Source organism: Phalacrocorax carbo, chromosome 26 (genome assembly GCF_963921805.1).
Source record: "Phalacrocorax carbo chromosome 26, bPhaCar2.1, whole genome shotgun sequence".
NCBI classification, from domain to species: Eukaryota; Metazoa; Chordata; class Aves; order Suliformes; family Phalacrocoracidae; genus Phalacrocorax; species Phalacrocorax carbo.
The window spans coordinates 703,232-730,111 of NC_087538.1; the positions used below are offsets into that span (position 1 = coordinate 703,232).

Consider the following 26,880-nt stretch of genomic DNA (forward strand, 5'->3'; position numbering starts at 1 on the left):
GTCCTGCCTCCTTCCTTGTGCCAGCTTTTATGCTTGCTGGCTCTCTCTGCAACCCCGTTTCACTCTCTAAGCTGGTGGAAAACTCTCTGCTCTTGTGGGTGCGTTCCCTGTCTGCTTGGGGAGTTAATGTGGCTCCTAAGGAGCTCTAAACCGTGTGCAGGTCAGGGCAAGGGAAGGCACAGGGATACAGGAGCAGAAGGAAGGAGCAGATGGAGAGATGGGGGCAGCAGCAAGGCCTCTCTTTTGGTGGCACTGAAGTGAACCTGGTTTGTGACATCACGTCTGCAGCTGCGACTGACCGTATCTTTAGCTTTTCCTTCAGTAAGCCCGTGACATTGTTGGCCTTTGAATCTGACTTTCATGTACTACATGTCAGTCAACGGTGACATCCCAGAACACTGACTTGGCTGGATGTGATTCTGCTCAAACATGTAATTTCTCAACTTGTTCTTTCTTATTTATTTTCTGGAGCTTTTTAATGCAAAACTCAGTCTCTGACTCGTGCCGCCTTGCTTGACTTGACTCCAGTGTCTTGGGCTTTTTTCCCATGTTGTTTATCCTGTCAGTACCCCTGCGTCCCTTTTTGTTGGGGATCTCGTAGGCATCAGAAAAGCAAAGGATTCTCCCTTTGCTCTGCTGTGAGATCCAAACCTGTCCTGAGTGCCCTTTTGTTAAGGAAAAGAGCCGCAGGAGGTGGACGGGAGATTATTCACGGCAAAGGGATGAAAGTTCTGTCAATCTCAAAAATGTCTCTGGCTGTCAGGAGCCTCTTTTTGCATTTTTTTCTCTATTCACAGTGAAGAATGCGAGACCTCGCGGCTCAGGTAACGAGCAGCCTGCTGCAGTTTCCCGAGGTGACCATTCAGGCTCTTGGGGAAGATGAGCTCACCCGAGGGTCTGTGCTGCGCGGGCGGTTTTCCAGAGGTGAGCCTTTTCCTTGAAATTGGGTCTTGCTGTGAAGTTGTTACTGCCTGGAGGTGACCTGAGGCACGGGGTCACAGCATCAGCTGTGTCAGGTTGGTGCTGCTCAGGTGCGTCAGGTTTTGAGAGAACAGAAAGGATGAACTATGACAAAATGATGAAAAATGTTAACATTAAAACATTAGTAGAGTTAAACTTTGAAAGGACAACAGCCTGCGCCAGTCTTGAGCTATTAAAATAACACGGGCAAGTCAGTGAGCCCTCCTCAACTTCTAATGGAATGAAAGGCAGTTTTCAAAAGAGTCCTGGTGTGGTTTTGGGCTGTATTTATTGGTACCATCATAACATCCCGTGCAGAAGTAGTTCTCCCACAGTGTTAGAGAGGCAACCCCCCCTGCTTTTTCTTTCCTAGCCTGACTAAAAACAGAAGGAAGAGGAAAGCCCTGTTAGGCGCTGCAGCCAGGTTTGCAGATATTTAATGGGACGCAGAGGAGTGTCCCGGGAGAGCTGCTGAGAGCGGCTGAGCAGATGAGGTAGCTGACTTTGTCGGTGATCTGAAGGTAGAGCCGGGGGCCTGCCTGGGTGTCCGGGCTTCTGCTGAGACCATGTAGAATCTCTCTGTGTGACTGTAAGTGCAGTAGTTGAGTTAATACTCCCTCTGTGTTGGAAGTAGTTCAGTGAAACTAAATGTGCTAACTTCTCTCTGTGATCAGCGTGTGTAAAAGTTGAAATTGGCTCCCGCAGTGCCCATTTTAAGGTAATTCCTTGTTGAAGTCCAAATCCCTGCCCAAAGTAGGCGTGTGTCGAGCAAAGTTAGTCAACTAGAAAAGAATTGGCTGAGATTTTGCCATATTTGAAGTATGCTTTAGGAGTTGTATTCTCATATGTATTTAGATGATTTCTAGCAAAACCAAGCTGAATATGGTATAAAGACTAGAGACCAATCTATTGTAATCTTTATCCCAAACAAGCAGAATTCTTCAGTGCAGGAATGACAAGTCCAAATGCAAAATCATAAGGTGGTTCATTTTACGATGCATTGGTTGAGGATTCAGTGGGTGATTTTCAATAATCGACCCGAATTCGGTAAGCCTCTCTTGCTCTGTGAGGTACTTCTGTTGAAGCAAAGGGGCAGTGATTGTGATTTTCCCGTTGTTTTCAACCCTCTCTTGGGAGTTTGCTTTAGCCAGCCTTTTCTCTTCTTCCAGGGAGAGATGGGCTGGCCTGGCTGGCGTGTGGCCCTCAGCTGGAGGTCGTGAGCGCTGTGACGGGAGAGCGGCTCTCTGCACACCGTTTCAGTGGAGCCCGTGAGCAGCCTCCCACCATCCGCGTGGTGAAGGAGGTTTCCTGGCAGACGGGAACGGGGCTGCTGGTTGGCTTGAGAGAAGCAGAGGGAAGTGTTCTCTGCCTGTACGACCCTGGAACATCGAGCGTGGTTACAGCAGTAGTTCTGCCAGGAAGGGTAGGTGCTTTTTAATGGGGGAAACGTTGTCAGGTGCTGCATAACGCTGTTTCAGGAGCAGCTTTGGAGCGTCTCTTTGCTAGGACGTCCATTTTCTCTATTGTGTCATCATACTGTCACTGCAGAGTGTCCAGTCGAGAGCACCTTGATGTGAAATCGTGGGGTTAACGGTACCGTTATCCTTTGAGTTTGCTGAGAGAGTCAAACAAGTTTTCTGGTTTTACAGTAGAGCACGTAGTTACCTCATTCTCCACTTTGACAAAAAGGCCTGGAAAACTACCTTTTTTTTTAGCCAGAGTGACAAAGAACTCGTCCTCACCCTGCCTTTCAAGTGTTGGTAACATACATGTCCTGAATGGTTCATTATGTCAGAAATACTGTCTTTAAAACATCTCAGACTTCCATGGCTGTGCTGTAGCTGACTTCGGCACATTCCCAGGAGTCTCGGACTAGCAAGCAGGTGACTTTAGAGCAAAGCACATTTTTCTGTTGACTTAGGATGGGAAAAAACAGGCTTCACTGCGTTACCTGGCAGGTGGTTACAGACTGACTTTCAGCCTGAAGCCCTTGAACCTCTGCTTATTGCATATGGTGCTTGTGCCGGTGGAATACTCTGGCGTAACGTTGCTAATTTTCCCTGCCTTCTCTAACCCATAAACTCAGATGACGTCCTTTCCCCTCGGCTCCTTGTCTGAGTGTAGACAAGAGTCACCTTAAGGTAATGGAACATCAAGGTTCCCTCTGTCTTTACCACCTTAGAATCTGCGACAGATAAATACTTCCGTATTACTCAGCTTTCCAGAGCGTGGTTTGGTTTGACTTGCTAGAATCCAGGCGGGGTTTGTTTGTCTGTAGCGCTACAGTGTGATTGCGGGCAGTGAGCATTTGTGTGGTGGTGATTTCTAACGAGCTGAGCTGGGTTGGTGCTCCGCTGTGTGGGTTTGCCGATCGTCCTGATAAATCTCAGCGTTTGAGATGGAAAGGCAAGCTGTGCGCTGACATAGACGTGCAGTCATTCAGACTTGTAAAAGCAAATCTGAATTGAAAACATTAACGGTATTAAATTGGTTTATAAGGGTTGCATGTTTCAGAGCTCTGGAATGGTATTTTCCCCACTCTTGCTGGTTTGTGTGAGGCAGAAGGGCAGCATGCAGAGTCAGGGAGCTGAGACAGGATTTCTGCGTTCGTTCCCAGAAGGAGCTGGCAGCAGTGTAGGAGAGCGTGCAAAGCCCAGCAACAGCCTAAGCATCTGTGTGTTATCTCAACAGGTTTTTTTCCATGCTAATTTCAAAGCACAGCACTACACCAGCTAGAGTGAAGAACATTAACTCTATCCCAGCTGAAACCATGACAGAAACAATATAAAGTTGTCTCAAATACTGCGGGCACTTCTAGGAGTAGAATTCTTGTGGCCCAGGGGAAAGGTAAATTCTGTAGCAGATTGCCAGGCAGCGCAGTCACAGCAAGTGCTTGATACGGGAGAGGAGAGAACTTTGGGGCTTCGAGGTTTGGTCAATTTTTCCCCACCTCTGGGGAGAAAAACCAATCTATATAAAAAAAGGACTCCTTGTGGTGCTCACTGCTCTGTTCCGTTGTCGTGTAACAGGTTGCTGTTGATGTAAAGCTCCCTGGTGTCACTGTGTGACATTATGCAAGGAGGCTGAAGGGCAGCCCGTGTTCTTTTGTTGTGGAGCCTTAGTGCAGGAGCCCTCACGTGCTGGTGTCTCTGCTGGAGCCGTCAGGGCTGTCCCGGGAGGGGCTGCAGGTGCGGAAAGGTCTGTCTCCATCAGGGCCTTGTACTAAAGCTGCTGGCAGGCGGCTCCGCGTGTTACAGAGCAGCGTGCGCGTCTCCTCAGCCGGAGCTGGCTTTTGGCGAACCAGCTGCTGGGCTTTTTGCCGCTGTTTCGGCACTGAAAACTTTTCTGCTTTCCCTGGTTGCTCTGTTGATTCTAAATGAGGACTGGTGTAACTTTCCCTAAGCTGGTATCTCCCTTCCGCTCTCTGTAACAAGACTCCCTTGCCGTGGCAGCGGTGTGTCTCCCCTGCAACTTGGCCGCTGCCGCCTCTGACTGAGAGCCGAGATTTGCCCTAGTACCTGTTTGGCAAAGAAGGCGTGGGCTGTATCCCAGTGCTGACGGGCTGGGGGCCGTGGGAGAGCGAGAGTGAGTTTGGTCTTTCTTACTCCAGTCCCTTAAATACGGTCAAGTTTCTTGCATTTAACGGATTTTCTGTGTTGTCTTTGAGTTAATGGTTTCTAAGTAGAAAATGGAACTTGGTAAGCTGTGATAATAGACTGCACCATTGCAGTTGGAGTGAGCTCAGCGAAATCCCTGCAGGAAACCCCGTAAACGGAAGGCAGTAACGGATGTTTGTACAGGACATTTTTGGGGGTTGGTTGGTTTGTTTGTTTTGTCTGGATATAATTGGGATCAATGCTGTGTTTTTAAGTCTGAGAAACCTGTATTTACTTTCTTGCTTCTGATGGGCTGATTCTGGCTTCACTTTTGAGTGATTTCTCTCAAAGCTTGTCAAAGAGCTGAAATACTAACTTGTAGTTTTCCTGTAGGTAACTGCTGTAGAGCCCATAACTAACCCCGGAGGAGCCAGCGCGAGGCCTTGGCACCTGCACCGGGCTCTGCAAGGGTTTTGTGGCGTGGCAGCGGTGGCGACAGATGTTGGTCATCTGCTTGTGGTGGACCTTGGTTTGGATGATCTCTCTTGCAGTCAGAGGGAGAATGAACCATCGGGTGAGCTTGCGGTTTCTAAACTTGAACGGAAAAGTAAGAAAACTTGTGTCTTTTAAATCAACAACACGCATCCCACTTTGAAGCTACTGCTGTGCAGACGTTTATGGCTGCTGATGACAGGTGGCGATTTGACATGGTCTGGCCCTGAAAGGATTAAAAATGGGAGTGGCTTCATACTCCTCCTAAGGTTACAAATACCCCCTCCCACCAGGGTCCCTCTGTCACGGTGATTCTCACCAGTGAGGGGTAGGAATCTGACCATCCGAGTCGGTGCAGCTGCCTGACAGGAAGGTGTGTCGGACGCGCCCTGTTTCCTGGGAATGTTCTTCTGCTTCTGTTCATTGACTTGGGGCAAAGTTGAGGCTTGTTTTTTAAAGTAAATATGCCTTACCAAAATCCCTGCATTTCACCAAACGGAACCTGTACTTGGTGTACTCGGATTGCATACGCTGTTTTTGCTCTTACAAGAGTGGCCTCGGGAGCTGGTCTCACTTCAAGTAGCTTCACCACGAGGCCCAAACTCCTGATGTGCAGAGCCCAGGAAGAATTTGTCTATGGAGGTTTTGCTTTCACCTGGTTTTGAAATAGGAGCGAGGATACCTGTCCAGTCAGAGAGTTCCTATGTGCTCTGAATGTGTACAGAATGGGAAGAGCAGACAAAGTATTGCATCAATGGGTATTTTGCCGGGGACAGTAGAATTAGATCATCCATGTTGTCACGTCAGTGTTTCAAATGCAACCTGAATGGCCTAACGCATTCCTTTATTGTGTGGTTTTGTGCGTGCAGGTCTAACAGTTGTCACTAGAGCTGCTGCTGGCGTTTCACAAGGAAGAGCAACCGTGAGCAGAGCAGGGAGACATCTCTGCCTTCAGTTACAGTGTCCTTCAGGAACAGCGCTCTCGACCCTGTGCTACATCAGCAGAAGCAACCAGCTCGCCGTGGGTTTTTCCGACGGCTCCCTGTCACTGTGGAATATGAAAACTCTGCAGCGGGAGTAAGTCGGCCTTTGCACTTGGTCACGCCTGGAGGTGCAGGGCTCTCAAGGCTCTGCTTGAGGAGGAAGTCTGTTAATTTAAAGAGCCCTTTTTCAGGGAGGGAAATGTGGAGTGTAATCTTGGCCTGTTTAGGAATCCCCTTCTGAAGTAACCATTGAGCCATACCTGGATTCAGTGGGCCGCCTTCTCCCCAGCGGGCTGGGATTGTTCTCCTTATTGTGCCCGTGGGCTGAGGAACTGCGGAAAGCTCCCTTCTCTGGGTTCTGTCAAGCAGTTAGGGTGTGAGAGAGCTGCTTTCCATAAGGCAGTTTGTTCCACCAGCAGTATTCAGTGACAGCAGGAGTTGTGTGTGTTTCAATGAAAGAGATTGTAGACATTATTTCTCAGAACCAGCTCCTGCAATGAGGGCATCCACTGAAAGGCTGAAGTATGTTCATGATGGGATTGTGGTGATCATATTCTTTAAAGCGTCCCGGTTGAAAGGAGTGAGACATGAAGGATCAAGAGCTGATCTGTGGCTGAAAAGACATTCTCTCCCACATTTCAGCCTCGACCAAGAGGGGACTGACCCATGCCAAGGCAGCGATGCATGGGAATGAAAGTCTGCTTGGAACACTTGGAGGGGGAATAAGGGTCACGTCAAGGGATAAGCAACAGAGAAATTAGGGAGATGATTTCAGCTCTGCCAAAGAGCAATCCCCCCTGGAATATCTGACCCAATTCAGATCGGGATTCACTTAAGCAAATCTGCAGTGACTCACCGGGAACTATTGGCGGCATGAATAGAGAGTGGAGGGATAGTGAGGTGGCAGGAATAGATTGTGAAGGTGCAAGGAAGGTTCAGAAGTCTGGAGGAGAAAGGCTTTAGATAGTCCAAGTAAAGAAACAAGACACTACTGGTGTTTGGCGCTGTTTTCAGCTTGTGCAGAAGAGAGGCTGCATTTTCAGTTCAATATTGAAGCAGGCGACAAGAGTAGGAAGAATCTTTTGCCTGGCAGCTGAAGGAATCTTTCATGTTCCTGCTCCGCAGGCAGAGGAGGAGATAAAGCCAGGTTATTGCCCGTGATGGACAGTAATTTCCTCACCTCGTGGCTGTTGCATCAAAAGCAGTCGCTCCCGTGACTCCCTTGTTTGAGACGGGAGTGGGACCTTCTGTGCCTTGAGGAGAAGCACGTCAGGGGCTCTTTGCTCAGAAGATGCGTCTCCCCTTCTACAAACAGGCAGGGCCACCAGGCTCACCTGCTTTCTGTTTTTGTTAACCCTGCAGGCACCACTGTCAGCTTGAAGGAGGAAGGATTCCTGTCTGCGCCGTTACTTTTCAAGAGCCTGAGCACGATCCTCGCAACTGCTGCTACTTGTGGGCTGTTCAGTCGACGCAAGAAAGGTGAATAAAAGCTTACTATCGGCCACTGATTTTTTTTTCTTTTTGAGCATTTGTTCACCTAGAGTTGACCCACGTGTATTTGTTTTGTTGAATTAGCCGTGCAGGAGATTCTCTCCGGTATGGAAGGGGCTGATGGTGCGATTTGTACAGGATGTAACAGGGATGGAGAGGGACCTACTAGTTCCTCCCTGCTGAAAGGCAGCAAAGCGACAGTGGCTCTATTTCTGTGCTGGCATTCTTCAATGGCTTCCTTTGTTTCCTGATTACTGCTTCATGATTTGCCTGATATTCACACCGTGGTATGAAAATACCATGGAGCGCAGTGGAGGCTGCAGCTCCAGAGCACTGACGGTGCCGATCCACCAGCCTGCTGCCCCTAAAGGAGGAGGTGACAGCATGGCCGGTTCCCTGGTGCCAGCCTGAGCCTTGGTGAGCCAGCTCAGCTCGGCTGGCAGGGAAGGTGCTCAGCAGCCAAGTCGGTGGTTTCCTGCTGGGCTAATGACTGAAAGGAGGGTGTGGAAGGTGCCGTGTGTGCAGGGGAGGGACTGGAGCTTTGGTGGGAAGGGAAGGGGAGAAAGATCTGCCCCTCTCGGCATCAGCAAGCTATTTACTCAGCTCGGCTGCTCATGGAGTGGCAATCTTTTTCAGTTTGACTGTAAAGCAGTTTTGATTGCGAGCTCTTCAATGCCAAGAACTGTTCCCAACCATTTTTACTCCACAGAACATCTTGAAGCTTCCAGATTGTATGGGTAGCCTTTGCCCCAGAAGCTGGTAGTGTCCAAATTTCCTCCTTTGTGGTTTAGCAGCTAAATGTGACCAATTCTTAGGTTTTGGGAAGGGCTGTTTTTCTTTTCAGCAAGACAGTGCTATTCAGGAAACCTCAGCCTAGACCTAAGGAAAGGGTAACGAGGACTATAAAGCAGCTTTGTAACCAAATGTCATCATTTGTACCTTTTCCAGTGACGGCGATGCCGTGAGTTTACATCTGTTGCAGTTAGCGTTCGCAGACAGGAGGCCCTTGGCTTCAGGACAAGTCATGTACGAGGTAAGACGTGCACGTCCGTGAAAGGATGGAAAGAGTCCTTTTCCCTAAGGGAGTATCAGTGAAGTTGGCAGGGGGAATATTGACCATGACAATTCAGAGATGACTTAAAAAGAAAGAATCTTTTGCTGAGTCTTCCCGGGCATGGCCTTTGTCCATACTTTTTGAAAAGAAGTCGTACAATTTCATACCGCCGTGTCGTGTGTTCCAGGCAGGGCCGTCTGCAAAGAGCCCATATAAATTCAGTTCCTGAAGAGGCAGCAGCTTTTACAAATCAAATGATTCTTCATTTAAACACCAAGTGAATGGCCTGTAGGAAGAGAAGACAGGGCTTTGAGTAGCTCTGTTTAACCAAACTGCAGAGTTGAATAAGGTTCTGTCTGTCTCCCTTCCTTAAAACACGGGCGTACAGCTTTATTCTGTTCCGGTCTTCAGGTTTATATTCTTGTTTTCCCTTTGAGCTCTGTCAGCAGGACTTCACATGACGCTCACCTGCAGGGTCTCTTCGGTGCTGGTCCTGAAACTTAGTAGCTCTAAAGAGAACTCTTTCTACCTTTTGGCTGCGTTACCTACGAACTCTGCTCTTGAAGCCAGCAAAATACGCAAATACAGTAAAGAGTGGTCTGATTTGGTCAAAAAAGTATATGTAAATTTTGAGAAGTGGCTCCAAAGAGGTTGTGTTTAAAATAGAGATGAACTAGCCTTACCTCTCTGTTATCTAACAGATAGAAGACGCGTTTTTAGAACGTATAATTTTATTCAGTGTTACGCCTGAAACCCTTGCAAAATCTTTTGGATGGGAAAGTAATCTTAATTCAGAGCATGTCTTTCCTGTTGAGGTGTGGTAGGAGAGGATCTGTGCTCTACAGCCTTGATATTTATTAGTAGTATTTCCTAGAATGGTTAAGAGAAAGCTTGCCTGTTCTCAGAGTAGGTGAATTACATGTAACATATCAGGTCATACGAGAATGGATTGTCTCACGCCAGTTCCTTCTAGAGCTCTGAAACTTTAGGAAACTTGGGTAGAATGAGGTACAATCAATTTTTTTATTTTCTGGTAGGTTTTTGGAGATTTTTAGCTGCTTAGCTTTTGGTTTTGTTTGGTTGGTTTTTAACTGTAGAGCTGCTCTTTGTCCACAATCCACACACCCATGTGTTGTAGGGTAGAGCATTTGACCAAGTGCTGTATTTGGAAAGACAGTATTTCAGTCAATGCTTGCTTAGCAATTGGTGGTCTCAGAGGTTCCACACAATCCTGCTGGAGTTTCTGTAGGTCTCAAAGTAGTTGGCTGACTCTGTAGGAATTCGTGCCCCTAAACGCCTTGCCCACGTGCATGCCATGTCCGCCGGGTTGTTTTGCTGTTGGCTGCACTTGGTGAAGGCAGGGAGGCATATTTCACCCTTTAGTCCCTGAGGAGGCGAGAGGAGGAGCTGGCAGGAGCTGACGTGGTTTGAGAGAAGAGTGTGACTCAGGAAGACGTTCTCATGGCTACTCCCGAGGGATGGGCTTTCACTCTAGCGGTGTGTGCCTATAGATAATGCCTCGCAAGAGAGCTTTGGCTGCTGGAAGGCCGTGACTCCTCTAACTTCATCAGTTCTGTGATCAAGTCATGGAGCAAAGCGCTTTGCATGCCTATGTATGGCATTATTTCAGATCTCTCTTTCTAGATAAATACGTAGGTTTGTGAAGAAACCGGGACGGTGCAAGGAATTCTGCAAAACACATTTAGAACCAGTAATGCGAGGGAAATGCTCAGTTCTGAAAACGTGCAAAGCTTTTACGGCCAAACTTACCCGTTACGGTTTGACACTCAGTTCTCTTGCTTGTCAGCTGTAGTTTCTCTTTGCCATCAGATTAAGCGCCTGGGAGAGATACAGTACAATATGCAGGTTCTATTAGACATAGACATTCTCTCCTACTGAGGTATAATGTCTGCTTTTCTCTCAGAATGACCTTTCTCTCGCCTGTGATTTTTTCCGCAGGGTTTGGCATCCTGTGTTGAAAAGTACAGTTTGGATCTGACGGGTGGAGCCTTTCCCTTGAGAGGGCAGGGCAGCAAGGCCAAACTACTCAGCTGTCAGGCTGTAGAAATCTTTCCCAACTGCATTGACAGAGAAGGCAGCGTTGATGAAGGTTTGTTCCTGATGCCCGTGTTTGGTTGTTCTAAACTAAATGGTTTTGGCATCCAAGCAGTGAATGCTGTTCCATACCCACAGCCTGAAAGTCTTCAGTATCTGTATAGACTAACTTCTTGGGCTTATTTCAAAGGAAAAACTGGGTGCTTAGGTTCTGTGGGACTTGTTAAAATAAACCCTATTTTTCCCTTCAATGCTTGCTGACATGCTGTAGCGATGTCTGGTGGGGTCACCTCTATAACACCTGTCAGTCATTTTATTCCTCCAGCTCTCGTCTTTGAACAGTAGGATCATCCCCTCCATTGCTTAGGAATGTTCCCTCAACTTTCTTTTTTCCCCTCTTCCAACCTATGCCTGCACCTGCATCCAGCTGGCGGCCGGTCACGAGTGGTGTTCCCCAGGGCTCGGTCCTGGGGCCAGATCTGTTTGATACCTTCCCCAAGCACCTGGATGAGCTGGCAGTGTGCCCGCGTGGCCAGGAAGGCCACCAGCATCCTGGCTTGTATGAGAGATAGTGTGGCCAGCAGGAGTAGGGCAGTGATCGTCCCCCCCTACTCGGCGGTGGTGAGGCTGCACCTCGAATCCTGTGTTCAGTTTTGGGCCCCTCACTACGAGAAAGATACTGAGGTGCTGAGTGTGTCCAAAGAAGGGCAGCGAAGCTGGTGAAGGGTCTAGAGCACAAGGTTTAGTTGGGATCTTAGGAAAAATTTCTTCACAGAATGGGTTGCGAAGCAGTGGAACAGGCTGCCCAGGGAAGTGGTGGCGTCACCATCCCTGGAGGGAGTTAAAAGACGTGCAGACGTGGCGCTGTGGGACAGGGTTTAGTGGTGGGCTTGGCAGTATGAGGTTTACAGTTGGGCTCGATGATCTTAAGGGCCTTTCCCAACCTAAATGATTCTACGAGTCTATGATCTGCCTGTGCACTTTGCCCTCTCTGTGTCTAATAGGTTCCTACACCTACAAGCTCTTAAAGCAATAGCTTCTGGCTTCCCTTGTCCGGATCGACAGTTAAAACTCCTCTGGTGTCTTTCATTCCCTTGCAATAATGAGATGTGCATCTCTGGGTTTGCACATCCAGTGATGCTCTGAGCACATCTCTGAGCCGGCTGCAGTGATAACTTTCACAGCCTTTTGTTTGGGTGTGTGAATGCCCTTCCCTCTCTTCTTACTGGCCTTAACTTATGTCTGCTGTTACAAAGACGACACTGGCATGACTTTCTAGGCTATTTGTGTTTATTAGCTTTGTCTTAGTCCTGAAGAGGCAGCTTCCACCTCTTTTGGGGTGCCATCCTCTAACAACAGCGTGTCAAAATCTAATGAAAACCCCTTTGGATTTTCTCCACCTGTGTCATGATTCTGAGGAGAGGGCCTTCTAAAACCTTGTCAAAAACAACCAACAGGCGCACCCACCAAAAAACCCAAACCAAAACCAACAAAAAGGGCCCTTTCGGTCCCCTTTTCATGAAGCCTGAGGCATGGAAAAATGCTTGTCATTTCTCTGATGGCTCCTCATTAGCTTTTATCCAGAAACTATTCAAGTTGTAGGCCCACATGAGCTTCTGTTGGATGTGGGTTGAGGTTAGAAATGCAGCTGGCTTCTGATTTATGAAACTAATTGACATCTTCAAAGGCAGTTTCAGCGGCTCACACAAGTGAAAGGGCACAGAAGCTCACGATGACACACAGTAAAGCGTGGGAGGCTCCCTGAGCAGCCCTGATGAACTCAGCAGAGAACAGAGACCCATTTTGCCAAACGACCTGTCTCCTGGTTCCCTGCTCTGTCAGGGTAAAGGATGCACCCCCCACTTTGCTCACATCTGGAGAATGCCTTCTCCCCAGAGACGACAGACCATGCCACTTCTTGAGAGAACCCGAGTGTAACATGGTCAATGTTTGATGTTAAACTCTTTGTTCCAACCTCCTGTTTGTTGGGGTTGGGTTTTGGTGTGTGTTTTGTGTGATAATTGTGTTCTTTCATTCTGACTGTGCTGGAAAGGAGCTATTCGTAACACCCGTAATCGAGTCGAATCTGGAAATTAATAATGCCAGCTGAGTGATCAAGTGTATACGACAAGAATTTGTATGCTTTCTAAAAGCAGCAATGTATGTTTTCCTAGGGTGGTGGGTTGTTTTTTGGTTTTTGTTTTTTTCTAACCATCTTGATGCACTCTTACTGTATGGAAAACTTGATTACCTGACAATTGTGTATTGGGTTTGTCTTAGGACGGATACAGGTTGAACTCGCAAAGGTGGGCAGCATGACTGAAACCTATCACAGAGGTGATGCTATGGTGTACATTTTTAAAATTCTTCTTAGTCAAGTGTTGCGTTTCATGAGTGACGTAACAGAATGAAGCCAAAATAGAAAGGGATGTTTTGAAAATGTCAGATAGATTGTATTTTCTCCCAATAAGAAACAATGTCTTGTCTTTTCCAGTCGTATCTCCTGACATCAGTGTCTCCATCTTCAGCTGGCAAGTGAATACATGCGGCCAGGGAAAACCATCTACTTATTTGGGTGTATTTGACTTGGACTGCTGGTATCAGGCTCAAATGCCAGGCTCACTAAGGCAGGTTTTTATGAAGCTGGTTTCAGTATCCCTCCCCATAATTCATTGGAAAGTCGGCGTTTAGCTTCTGCACTTGTTTTCTTTCAGGCCAGAAGAATCCCTTCAGGACTGCCCCTATTTTGCACTGTGGTCACTGGACGCTGTGACAAGCACGACTGCTCCAAACCTCCTTCTGGATGTTGTGGTGCAGGAGCGCAGCCTAAGCTGGAGAGTTCCTCCTTCTTACCCACAACCTGAGCTGTGTTTTCATCCAAGCACCTATAATTTTGGTAGGTATTACACGGCTTTGAGTAGTGATAAGCTTAAACCGAGCTCAAATGCCATTTATTGGTTCTCCTGTTCACTGTTTGTCACGCAAAAACCCAACCAAACCGAAACACCCCAACCCCCCACCCACCCAACTGTGATGACGTTGTACTGACCAAGTGTGTGCTGTTGTGACACCTGCCTGACAGGCGGCTGGGTCTGGGGGTTGGGTGCTTCTGTAACGCAGCCCGTGAGGTGGTGCTGGTGATCAGATGAAATGACTCTGGGCTGAAGCTCAAAGCGCAGCACCTCGATAGCCCCGGAGGTAAAATTTCTACACTCAGCCATTATTTTTCTAAAAAAGGCTGTAAGTGATGTCATGAGGAAAACGGGTACTCAGTTGTACCTTTCCAGAGGTTGCTGTGACAAAAATGTAAACTGGTGCTACCATCACGGTGAGAGTATGGAATGTTGTCCAACGTTCGTTGTCTCTGCAGATGGCACGTGCCTGCTGAGCTCTGGAGTTGTTCATGTGACGTGCAGCGGCTTCCAGAAGGAGGTGAGCTTTTACTGTGTCTTTATGGAGAATGTCAAGAGATGGAGCTTTCCTAAGCTTTCCATGGCGCTGCTTTCGGTGTCAGGGACCATTTAATGCTCCTCCTGCCCATCCACACGCGTAACTGCAATTGTACCCTACCAGTTTTATCAAATGTAATGTTTGAGGTCCCCTCTTGGGAGTGTAAACCCACCGTTGCCTCCCGTTGAAGCACGATCAGGGACTGAATGTCTAGAAAGGAAGAGAGCGCTGCTCTAGGAGCAGGAAGAGAAAGTCGGGGAAAGGTGTTCCTTCTCTCTCATCAATGAGTGCAACTGCCTGCGTGGTCCTGAGTTCGGGTTTTGATCCCTGATGAGCTGGGAAAAGAGGACAGAACGGAGAAAAGGAAGCATCGTTCCCTCAGAACAACCTTCAGGCAGAGGAGCACTTGGTAGGAAGGGGAGAGCAGTCTTTCCCTGCCCTCATCTTCCTCTCTACTGGATTCCTCTCCAGATCTGTGGGGGTGCGTTGGGGCAAAGAGCCCTTGTGCACAGTGTGGTAGCTAACATGAAGTCCTTGGCAGGTTGGCCTGGCCCATAGGCTGTTTCTTTTGCAAGCCTGATGTAGGCTCTTCCATTCAGATTGGGTGATCTGATGTCAGCTCCACGTTGGGAATAATTGGGAAATGCAGAAATTTGTCATACCCTTTGCTGAATTGAGACTAGATCATTCAGAGGCTTGTTAGGGATTTGAGCAGGAATTGCTTGTGAATGTGAGTAAGACAAATCTCAGAATTAGGGACAAGAAGCTTGGTTTGGGGTTTTGTTTGCCACCGTAAGTCGTACTCGGTGTGTTTCCTTGTCTGAGACTGGTTTTCAGAAAAAGATGGAAATCTGATGTGTGTATTCGAACGTGTAGAAATGGCTTTGAATGTGATGATTTTGTTTAGAAGGGAAAGATACTTGTGAATGTGCTTAAAAAAGCCAAAGAAAGAAGCAAACAAAAAGCAAAAGCCCTAAAAAGGAAAATTTGATGAGGGCTCAGTCTTGGGCCCCTTGGGACAAGAAGGACATAGAGTTGCCGGTGCGTGTCCAAAGAAGGGCAACAAAGCTGGGGAAGGGTCTGGAGAACAGGTCTCATGAGGAGAGGTTGAGGGACCTGGGGTTGTTTGGCCTGGAGGAGAGGAGGCTGAGGGGAGACCTTATCGCTCCCTGCAGCTGCCTGACAGGAGGCTGTTGTGAGGTGGGGGTTGGCCTCTTCTCCCAGGTCACTAGCGATAGAACGAGAGGAAAGGGCTTCAAGCTGCATCAGGGGAGGTTTAGGTTGGATATTAGGGAAAATGCCTTCACTGCAAGAGTGGTCAGGCCTTGGAAGAGGCTGCCCAGAGAGGTGGGGGACTCACCATCCCTGGAGGTATTGAAAAGACATGTAGACATGGCACTTGAGGCCTGATTTAGGAGACATGGTAGTGTTGGGTTGACAGTTGCACTCATTGATCCTAGAGGGCTTTTCCAACCTTAAGGGTTCTATGATTCTATGTTTCTATGTTCATTTCACCTGGAAGAAGTACCAGAACACCAGCTGCACTAAGCTGCTCCTTAACAGTGCACGTCTGTGCCTGCCTGTGCTTTGCCCTTCTGAAGGATCGCCACGGCATTAGAACACAGTGTTTGAAGCGCCTAAAACTGAAACCTATTAGAACATCAATGTTTCACTTCTTTTCTGTCATTTTGGGAAATGACAACTTAATGTTTGGGGTGTCGTAACTCCTTCATGTCTTCATAGCCTGGAAAGCTGCTTGATCTTGGCTTCGCTGCTTCCATGCAAACGTTGCAGAGTTCTGTTTGTTCTGTCCCCTTCGCGCATTCCTGATGGCAAACTTCTCTGCACCCCATGTGCCATGGGTATAAGCAGGGCACGTTGCTGGGAATAGTTAATTGGAACGCAGTAAATTGAGAGGATAATGCAGAGGCATGCAAATAAAGATTAGAATTAGCCTTTGGGAAGTTGATGTGTCAGGGGAAAAATTCCATGTGCTCCTCACAGCAACAAGCAGCCCAGCCTGTGATGCCTGAGTGAGTGTAGGGTTAGAAACAAGCACTTACTGTTGGTGGTTCGGATGTTGACAGCAGGTGGGATTCTCCTTTGATTTCGCCTGTTACTTTTAGGAGGAGCAGTTAGAGGCGGTCTTGTCAGCTGCTGCCCAGACAGGTTCTGTAGGGCTTCTGACTGGCTGCATTAAGCTTTGGACATCTAAAGGTAAGACTTGTTATGTGGTTTTTATGTTGCATGGTTTCTTCATTTGGAATTCTTGATTCATTTCTTTTTTGTTCTCTCTTTTTAAAGAGCAGCCAAGTTCTGCTGCTAATTTACAGTTGGCCCTTGACTGGACATGGAGCAGAGTGATCTATACACAACACGAATTTGATGACATATGTGAGTACTAGTGCAGCCATGCTGCAAACCTAGAGTCAGTCTTTCCAGTTGAGCTCATTCAGTGATCTGCTGGTAGATGGTCTTGCCCGCAGATCTGGAAGTGCACTTTGAAACTCTGCAATGGCTCTGTAGGCTAACGATTTCATACCTGTTCTTGAAAAGGTGTTGCGCTGTTTGACGGCTCCTGCAGCTCCACTGACCCGCAGAGGTTACAGGCTCTGCAGCACCGCCAGTTGCTTTTGAGCAACCTTAGCACAGTCTTGAACTGTTTTCTAAGAGAGGCACAAGAGCTCGCCGGAGAAGGTTTGTCACAGTATTTCTAACTCTCTGGTATGTCTTATGAAGATTTGGAACGATGCTGGGGCTGTAATTGTGGAAAGAGGAGCTTCTGTTGGTTTTGCTGATTGGCAGAAAGTCAGATGTAGCGGGGAGAAGGGGCTTAAATGGGAGGGGTTGGGGCTGCCACTTACCGCGCGTTGAGCTCAGGGCAAGAGTTTGTTGGGGAGCTGGTGCGAGTGGGTGGGGAGGCTGCGGTCAGCAAGGAGCTGTGCAAGCACCCGGCTTGAAATTACAGCAACGGGATGTGGCACTGTGACAAATACTCCCTTTGATTGTCAGCTAGCAGTGCGTGATTGCATGCAAATATTGGATTGGAAATGACTAAAATCAGAGAGGAAGCCTAAATGAGTAACATGTAAAGTGAGTTGCATGAGTTTCTGTAGCTGTTTCTATTAGAACTTGTTCCTGGCATATTGAGGAGAAAAGAGAAAATCCCTTTGCTAGAGTAAACGTCTCTGCTACGTGAAGAACAGGTGCCTTATCCATGAGTGGATTTAGTAGTTCCAACTTCACTTTTTTTATTAAACCTTTAGTGAATCTTCTTCTTTGTAAGGGTTGCTTGTGGGCTTTTACTTCAGAGAAGGACGTGATACGGAGTGAAAAATGCACAGGCAAAGATTTCTACCGTGTTATTTTTCTACTTTCTCTTTAGTGCAATGAGGGGAGCTTTATAAAAACCAAAAGAAATTGCACACCAACAGTCCTCTTAAGCTTCTTTTCATGTTTTGCAGACTTGACAAATAAGCTGGCGGTGACCAGCCTCGCAGCTTTGTATGCACGAGTGGTCCTCTGGTTCTGTGGGTCCCGCCTCCTGCCCGAGGGCTCAGGTAAGCCTAAACTGTCACGCGTCTGTAGCAGTCAGTGCTTCCTATGAACACCTGCTTCCCCATGGTTTTGTCAAGGCTTCATCAATACCAAGTCGTGCCCGTTCAGTGACAGCAGATGCTGAAGTTCTGCTGCTGAAATTGAGATTTCACTGTTTTTTCAACTACGTCGTGTAGAATGATGGAAGCAGTTTCTTTCTGGGGTGTTTCTCAGAAACAGCACTAAGCCTCTGAGGGAGGGAGTTGCTCGTGCCCACAGCTTGAAATCCTTGGGATTGTAAACAAGTAACTCCTAAAGCACCAACACGGGAATGCTTGATTTTACAGTAAAAGCCTGACGTGCGTGTTTTGAACTTTTTACGGATTGTTTGAGGAAAAAATACACCTTGGAAATAGTTCATCATTTGGATGGGTTATAAATCCTATTGTCAGCCTTAACTGTCTTACGCATGTTCACGTGACACATTTAAAAACCCATTCCCTTTGAGAACTGGGGGTTTTTTTTTAGAGTGAACTTCAGCTGACACTACATGTTCTGGATGCTACATCACCTGTAAGCTTGAAATGGCACTTAGGACAAGGAGGAATTGACTCCTGTGTCGTAGGTCTCTTTTAGCAAAGGCAGAAGGAGGATGGCCTTCTTTCAAAGTCGGAGGCTGGCCTGTGCTTTTGATGCTTAGCTTGTGTGTTCTTCTGTCTTTTTAGTCAAAAACTGTAGGTTGAAAATGTGATATGACTTCTTTAACTTACTTCTTATTTATTGCCTGTAGGTGACGAGATGCGTTTCTCTAGACCTTTCTACAATTATCCTCTGATTCGGAGCTACTACGCTGGTCATCGACAGCAACTGGAGCGTTTATCAAGGTAGGACGTGCAGGAAAGCTCTAGAGCAGTTCCACTGCAAATTCAGAAGCGGCAGCGAGTGGCTTTTCCATCAGCAGCTGTATTTGCTACGCTTCATGCATTTGCTGGCAACACTCTTGACTGGAGTGATGCGTGTGTCCTGCTGAACAGAGAGGTTCCTTTCCCGTGTTGAAATGTTGATATATACCTCTGCTTAGTGCCCTTTGTTGGTATCATCATTGTTTTGACGTGCACGTAATTCATTGGCAATTCTGTGTCATTTGTTACCACTGGGAAAGGTCGTGTGGTGAGGACAGGATCAGTCACGGCCAGGTCAGCAAGGCACGGCCTTTGCAGAGCAATTGTTCTGGGCACAGAAGAAAGCGTGTTTTAGAAAAAAAAAAAAAAAAAAAAAAAAAAAAAAACAAAGCAAAAATAATCTCTCTCAATGAGCAGTGATAGATGGCGATAAGGGGATTGGCCCAAATCTCCCACTCCCAAGCACCGCGGTGTCGTTGAAGGAGATGGGCAGAGTCACATGCAGCTGGCACGGCCAGCGCTCTCCTGGCGACTGGATAAAAGCCCCTTCCTCACGGGAGCTCCCTTTCCTGGGCTGGCTCACGAGCATAATGGTGATGTGCCTTGGGTTAGGTGAGAACAGATTTTTCTTTGGCAACTGTTCTGTAACCTAAAGAAAGTCCTCAAGTAGCCGTGGCTGTGGCACCGTGAGCAAGGTGCAGCAGGAGGAGTCCAGGTGGAAGCTGCTCTATGTCAGGCGCTGGCTTTCAAGCTCCTCTTCCTGCGCGTCCTTCTCAGGTAACTCTCGTACAGGCTCACGGGCTCCTTAGAAGCACCACCTCCAGCGTGCTGCTTCTGCTCGTCCTCCTCGGGAAATGAAAGGCTGGCGTCGCAGCCCGCAGGAGCCTGCGATGGGCTTCTGAGGAATGCAGTGTTTCACAGGCCAGCCCTCCGTCACTGTGATGGCACGTGCAGAGGCGCAAACATGCTGCTTCAGGTGATACCAGAATTCAGCTGCGGGCTCAGCTTTCTGACCGTGACTGTTTTTCAGTAACAGAAGCGAGGTGCTGAGACCAAAGCCTGACATTGCCGTGCTGGGGTCTCACCGCTGTGCGTGGGAACACTCCCGCTGGGGGCGTGAGGTTTGGGGTAGCTTTGCTCACACTGCCCTTGTATTACAAGTAATGCGGCACAAAAGAAAAACTGAAAACTAAAAGGTCGCTGCAACTTTCCCCTTAATAAGGGAGCTTTTTGGATTCCTATTTGGAGCTCCTTTAATAATTCACTAGGATCTAATGAGCACCTTTCACCTGACTCCGAAATTTCTTTCCAGTCTATTTCAAGTCACGATCGTGCCTTTGTCTGTTTGTTCCTTTCTTGGAGTCGTGGGAGCTTTTGCTGGTTTTGTTTTGGCTGGAGGAAATCTGTGACACCGAGAGGCTGGAATTAGTGTTTTCCTCTGTCAAATCCTCGCTACGTTTTGTTCCAGAGGCAAACGGGACTCTGACTGCCTGATGATCGATGGGATGGTTTCCCAGTTAGGAGACCGAGTTGAGAAGTTGTGGCAGAGAGATGAAGGAGGAACTGGGAAATACCCACCTCCTAGCTTACAGGTGAGTGTTGTGTTCCCTGAAAACAACCACCACCACCACCACAAACCCCAGCCCCAGCCCAGCCCTCCCCCAAGCCAATGATTTCTCAAAGAGAGGACTTTTAAAAAGCTTCTACCTTTTCATTCCAGGCACTGCTGGAGCTCTATTTGCTAGAAGGCGTTGAAGAAAGCCACAAACATGCAATCGTATCCCTTGGAGTTATTTCTGTCACACCTCCAGTATACGCGCATCAGGGGTCTGAAACGTCTGTCACCTACGTGTTCGATGCATTTTCTAATTTGTGCTTCAAACACACTGCGGATGAACACGTGTAGTTAAGAATTAAGTCGCAGACAGAAGCATTGTTGGATTTCTTTGTACTGTGGATTGTTTAGGAATGTTTAAAATGTTTTGTTGCAAAGTCTTTTCTGATGTGAGAAAACAGGTTTACTAAGCAATGTTAAAGGTAGAAAGCTCCCCTAGATTGTCTCAAAAGGTAAACTGTTTTTCATTTTTGAAGCACCCACAGCTGTAGCAAACAGCTGCTTCCTCGAGCGATGCACTAGAATGTGCTGCTTCAGAGCAAAAGGATTTCTGACAGCGGTGTACCAGGACCTGATGTTGCTGAAATCATCCATTTTCCAGCACAGCTAAGAGGGCTTGCTTTTGTGCTGTTACAAGTGCGGGCACACAGAATAATAGAGAGAGAGAAGGGAAAAGTCATTGGGCAGAAACTGAATTTTTAAGCTGCCGAAATACACTGTGTTGCTTTGGTTGTGTGTTGCCTGACCCGAGAGGGGAGCCTAGAGAGCAGGGGCTTTAAAGCTGTTGCACCCCGGAGCTCTCTGATGAGAACAGACCCCCCAAAACAGCTGTCAGAAAGAGAGAGTGACACTGCCGATGAGTGATCCACATACTGGTTTAAATCCAGTTTTAATCATGCAGAGCTAAGCTGTGCTGTAAGGACACCCTAATTTCAGTTGTTTTATATACGCTGGAAAGGAGGGAAGAAACCAGCTGTAGAATTTGTTTGCTTTAATAATCAAGCATTGGCCGTTCTCGTGTTTTGAATGTCCAGCTGGTGGCTCCAGTGACTAAAGAGGGAGCCTGTGTTTCCAACGGAACTGTTTAAATATCGAAAGGCAACCTTTCTGAATGCCTTAGAGAAATCAGAGAGTCTGTCTTTCTGGTTATTTATTCAGAATGCAATTTTGTTGTTAGGGCCTGACTATCTTCAGGTTGCAACAGCATGAAATGGCAAGACTAATACATGAGTATTTTCTGTGTCCTACCACTATGATATTCTTATTTCCTTTTATTATCTATTAATATCCTATTAACAATAGTAATAATGTTATTTCATGTGATAAATTGTTGGTCTTGCAAATCTATTAGCCTTAATTAGATACTTGATATCAGACAATTTACTTGCTGCTAGACATCACGCATCCCTTTCCGAACAAAACAGAACCTTCCGTCGACTCCTTCGCAGCTGCCTTTGCCATCCCTTCGGGCCTTGTTAAGCTTATTCGAGGTTTTTGGCTTCTAGACCACAAGGATTATGATGTAAGCATGTGACAGTTTAGTTGGGCACACATTGCAATACAATGCTATGATCTATCAAATGATGTAAAAACCCTGGTGCTTAGCTGATACCAGGTGATAAAACATGGGAAGCTTCTTTTTTGTAATGCTGCTTCAGCAGCACCTTCAGCAATACGTGATGATCTGCAGTTTGGTTTTAATTGCGTTGAGAGGAAATGGATTAAGACAATGAAGAAGTCAGCGTTAATGCTTGACGTGTGACTTGCCAAAGCCGTCTGTTCAGGTTGTTCTCAGCAGAGCAGTCGAGCGCTTTCTCAAAAGCAGTGGTTTGGGGACTTTAACTATTCAAACTGCCATCCTGGCAGCAAGACTTGAGACAGAAGACCGCCAAAGTGACTCTTCAATCTAATTCATGTTCCCTCTGATGCTGAAGGTTGTTCTTTGCCCGTCCCAATGTTAATATAACCTGTTTGCCTGGGAGAATGACTTGTCTTTACGAGAGGTGATGTTTGCCTACGGAGATTTGGTTATCCTGGCCAGGTGTGAATCCCTCCTGTCAAAGGACTCCCTTTGTTCTGTACGGCTCACGGAATATTTTTTTCTGCAGACACTTCAGCATTTATATTTACCTGTCCGGTACCAAGCCCTTCATTAGTCACCATCTAAGTTTATTCAACAGAGATTCACCCTTACTGAAGACACTTTTGAATCGTTTTGTTGTGCGCGTGTGTGTCTCTATATCTTAAGAAACCTGATCTCTACCTTCTTCAGAGCTCCCTGGCCCTGCTGCTTGAACCAACTGCAACCAAACCTGTGTCGTGGCAAGACGTGCGAATTCTTCAGTCCCTCATGTGCCAAGGAGAGCATAGGCGAGCCCTCAGATACACGCAGGTGATGAAGCTCTCGGCCTCCAGCTGTAGCGAAGTGCGGCTTTTCCTCACTGTGCTGTTGTCCAATAGGTAAAGAAATATCTGCCACCATTTTGGCACTCAAATACTGTGAGAGGTGGAGAACAAACACTAGAAATCACAATCCCCTACACTTCCTTTGAACTTTGAGCACAATATCTGGGGGGCATCTTTTTGGTGATACCATTAATATGCCTTTACGTCTCACAAAATTAACTGCAGGTGCATGGCGGAGGCTTGGGCTCTGCTGCAGGAACACACCACTCAGTTAAAGGAGGAAGAGCTATTAAAAGACATGTATGACATCTGTCGGGAGATGGGACTAGTGGAAGACTTCCTGAGGCTGCCTTTCACAGACTCTGAACAAGTAAGTGTGGGCAAGAGCAAAATCTGAACCCCCTCTTTGCCAAGAGAAGAGGCAGGGTCATCATATATGTTTTCAAATGTGTTATTTCTCATAGAAGTGTTTGGAGAAATTTTTACGGACTCATGAGATTCTTTTAGCCCGGCACCTGCAGCGTGCCAACTGTACGGCAGCCCCACAGCTGAACCAGGCGATGAACGTTCATCTCATGGTAAGCGTAAAAGTCCTGCCAAGTGTGCAAGGTTCTCTCAGGGGTTACTAACTAGATTTAACAGTGCTCAATAAGAATCCTGCTTTCTTTATCACACCCTTCTTTGAAATACTTGCAATAAGCATCTGCACCTTTCGTTACAGCTGAACTTAAAAGTTGAACAAAAAATTTCACTTCTCCAAAGCGACCCTGTGAAGTTGGAAATTCTGTGTTCCAGGCTGTTGTTGGCTCCACGTCAAATAGTTTGTTTGTGTCTGAGGATTAAATAAGTGTCGTGGTTTAGCGGCAGCTCAGCCCCACACAGTCGCTCACTCACTGCCCCACTGTTAGATGGGGGAGAGAATCAGAAGGGTAACGCTCGTGGGTTGGGATAAGAACAGTTTAATAATTAAAATTAAAAGAAACAACAGTAGAAAAGCAATGTAAAGGGGAACAACGAGAGGCGCAAAGCCCCGGGGGAGGGGGGAAGGGAGGGGAGAGGGGGAACGAACCGCCAAAACAAACCACACGCGCCGCAGCCGCCCACCGACCCGACGCCGCGCCGCCTCTGCGCTGCCACTGCCCCCCCTCAATATACTGGTCATGGTGTCACATGGTATGGAATGAACCTGCCATTGGCCAGTCGGGGTCAGCCGCCCCACCATGGCCCCGCCCCTCCCAGCCCCGCCCCCCCGCCACGCGGCAGAGCGCGGGAAGCCGGAAAGGCAGCCGCCCCCCACGGTGAGGAGAATTAACCCCTTCTCATCCAAAACCAGCACAATAAGTATCTCCTGTCAGCCACTCTTACCATTCAGATATTCCGGGACGTACGTTATGTAGGGTTCGGATGATTGGAAGTTGTTTGGGTCACTGTGGAATGAAGAGTGTGTTGTATGTCATCTCTGGTATCTCACACGCAGCTCTGGGTGCCAACCCACAGGCAACATTTGCATCATGGGTTGTTCTTTTTATTATTTCCTCAAGTTATAGCGTGAGGTCTGCCATTCCACAGCTTTCGTTTTACCACTTTTAGGACAGAAATTCTTACCTAACTTCTGAGTCTCAACATAGGCAGGTCAAATTCTGTGTTATGGGAACTTCTGTTGTGGTTCTGTGATCCATTTGCTGCTTTCCGGAACCATAGTTTCCCAGGGAAGCAAACTTGTGGGGTGGTTCTGGAAGGTTGAGGTCCTGCGTTTGAAAGCTTCCATCCCGGGGGAAGGGGTGTGTAGGCAGCTTTCTCTTCCTCATTTTAATCCTCACTTCCTCTTGTCCAACGTAACCCGCCGCTGCCCTGGAGATTCGGTCACCTGGGGCAGTGGCGTTTCAGGAGAAACAAGGGAAAGGCTGCTGTTTTGTCAGCCACGTGAAACTTGTGGGTGCTGACAAGCGTGTCAGAATGAGGTTCTGCAGGGTGCCGGCATGGTTTTAACTTAAAGTTGTAGGTTCTGCTATTATTCTAGTCTTCCTTCCGCTTGGCTAAAATTCCGGGTGAAGCTGGTGTGTGCTGATGGGCAGAACTGGCTGCCGCTCTGTGCAGGGGGTGTATTTTACTGCACCTGTAGAGGAAACATATTCCCTAATTCGAAATAGCACCGACAGCTCCGTGCTATGAACTTCTTGTAACATTTAACTTCTTGCTTTACGCTTCTCGTTCACCAGAACGACTGTGCTCCTCGCTGGAGACAGAGAGCAGTTGCCAGACATTCTCTCTCAGCCCAGCACGGCAAGACCCTTCCTAGAGGTCAGAGGCAGCTGGCTGTAGAGAGAGCCAAGCCTTACCACCTGCCTTCGTCCGGACCAAGAGAAGGTAATTTTTAGGGAGGGAACATAACGCACAACTAACCATCGCTTTGATTGCACAAGGCTGATCGTTTTTCCCTCGTGCTTTACAGCTGCAAGACCAAAGCCAATCTCGACAGTAACAAAACCAGCTAATGCAGGAAATGTGGATCCAAGGGCACCTTTCAGCAGTCGTGTGTTGGCCAAAGTTAGAGAGTTATGGGTAGGAAACGAGCAGAAACCCAGTTGAGAGAGAGTTTTTCTGTTATGATAATGTTTGCTATGCAAAATACATGTGTTTATATTATGGTAAATGTGTTCAGAGAATTTAAGATGGCTAAAACTAAAACCCTGATTACCATCAAGCTATTGGTGTACACATCTTGCTAGACTTGATTGTGTGATCAAATAGTGATCTCTTCCCACTTGCTGACACATTTCTGCTTTGTTTCTGCCTCTTTTACTTAAAAATAGGCAGAACGATAAAGAGCAGGAAAGAGGCCAGTAGCTGTCAGATGAGTTTCCTACAGGTGTTGTGGCCAAATCAACCTCAATTCTGGTATATTTGGCTGTGAGGGCAATGAAGGTCAGTTACTGCCCTTCTCTGCTGTCCTTTTGCCATGAGAAAACACCAAGACCTTGGGCAGAGCGTACTATAAGGGCATGCCCGGCGTGCAAATAAGGCCGCAGATAACTAAGTAGTTTAATCCCCCATCAGAACCCCTTCTCATGGAAGATGACTCTCAGGGTTGTCAGCGCACTCCATTTATTTGCTGCAATTCATCCCTTCCCATGTAACCAACCATAACTAGCTTCTGGTGGGGAAGAAGCAAGCTCCAGGCAGAAGCCAGCCCATAGCCTCTTGTGAGTTGTTAGGCAATGCTTGTAACCTCTTAGCCTAGGCCAGTCGGCAAATGCTATGAAATAATAGAATTTCTCGTAGTAAGATTGCCTTTGTTTCTTATGTTGTTGGTACTTTTGTCTTCTGTGCAAAACTTGCAGGTTTCCATCGCAGGAATGCTGTTCTCACCAAAGCAGTCACGATAACGAGTGCCTTTGAGATGCTCGGAGAGAAATGTTCTGCGGTTCCTTCTGAATTACAGCTGTTCCTCAAATAAAAAGCGTTTTCCAATGCACTGAGCTGTGTGGGTGACCCATACGTGAGGCAGAGGGAAAAATGCAGGTGACGGTGCCTGATGTGCCTGTTGGTTCAGGTCACTCACTCCTGGGCCGTGCATCACCCGGCGTGGTTCAAGAGCAGGCTCATCCCACAGCAGCCAACGGTGTGGTGTGCCTTGCTCTTGAACTTGGTTTAAACCCAGACTAGACCGTGAGTTCTTAGTGAAAGCCTGATTGCTGGTAGTTTGATACTACAATTGTAATGTTAATGGACAGAGAGAGAAGGATGCAGGAGGGAGGTGTGTGACAGGCTCAGGGAAGAGCCCATGAGCGACGATCGGGTATGGTGCGAACAGAGGCTGGGTGCCCGTTGTGTGCCAAGAGCTCTTCAAAGCCCCCGCACTCAGGAGAACCACAAGCTGTGCCAGGTGGGATTAGCACAGAGTGGTGCTACATGGAGTAAATGGGTGGCACTGATCACCCAGCGGGCTTGAATAGGAAACCCCAGTGGCCCAGGAATCCTGGAAGTGACCATGGACTGGGCAAAGGGCAAAGACCTTGGAATATCCCCAGAGGAGGGGGTGCCACGTGCTGAAGAGGCCCCACTGTGGAACAAACTGCCAGAAAATGAGCAGCAGTGTGCCCTGCTCACTGATGGGTCCTGTCGCCTTGCGGGGAAGCATCGGACGTGGACCATGGCTGAAATACAGATATGGGCAGGCCCGGCAATGGACTATATCACACTCCCACAGAGCCGCCAAGGCAAGCGCCTTGTGCTTACAGTGGTGGAAGCAACGCCCGGCTGGCGGGAAACATACCCCATGCCCCACGCCACTGCCCGGATCACGCTCCTGGGGCTCGAAAAACAAGTGCTGTGGCGA

The 26,880-nt window shown here is 47.7% G+C and overlaps 2 protein-coding genes across 2 annotated transcripts in view; one reads left to right on the plus strand and one right to left on the minus strand.

The window, feature by feature from the left end:
• Window positions 1–26,880, minus strand: part of LOC135317686 (cadherin-related family member 5-like) — a 116,134-nt gene that overhangs the window by 30,868 nt on the left and 58,386 nt on the right. The window lies entirely within an intron of this gene.
• On the plus strand, window positions 804–25,115 carry LOC135317453 (protein ELYS-like; the record flags this gene model as incomplete). Its single annotated transcript, XM_064473745.1, has 25 exons — window positions 804–924; window positions 2,130–2,383; window positions 4,950–5,130; window positions 5,918–6,125; window positions 7,394–7,510; window positions 8,471–8,555; window positions 10,536–10,686; window positions 13,126–13,258; window positions 13,346–13,527; window positions 14,002–14,063; window positions 14,228–14,254; window positions 16,208–16,298; window positions 16,386–16,475; window positions 16,638–16,782; window positions 17,283–17,287; window positions 17,546–17,641; window positions 18,409–18,502; window positions 19,989–20,112; window positions 20,241–20,297; window positions 21,511–21,657; window positions 22,408–22,595; window positions 22,767–22,911; window positions 23,006–23,119; window positions 24,761–24,908; window positions 24,994–25,115. Coding segments are annotated over exons 1-25 (3,087 nt in total), but the record flags the coding sequence as incomplete, so codon positions are not given.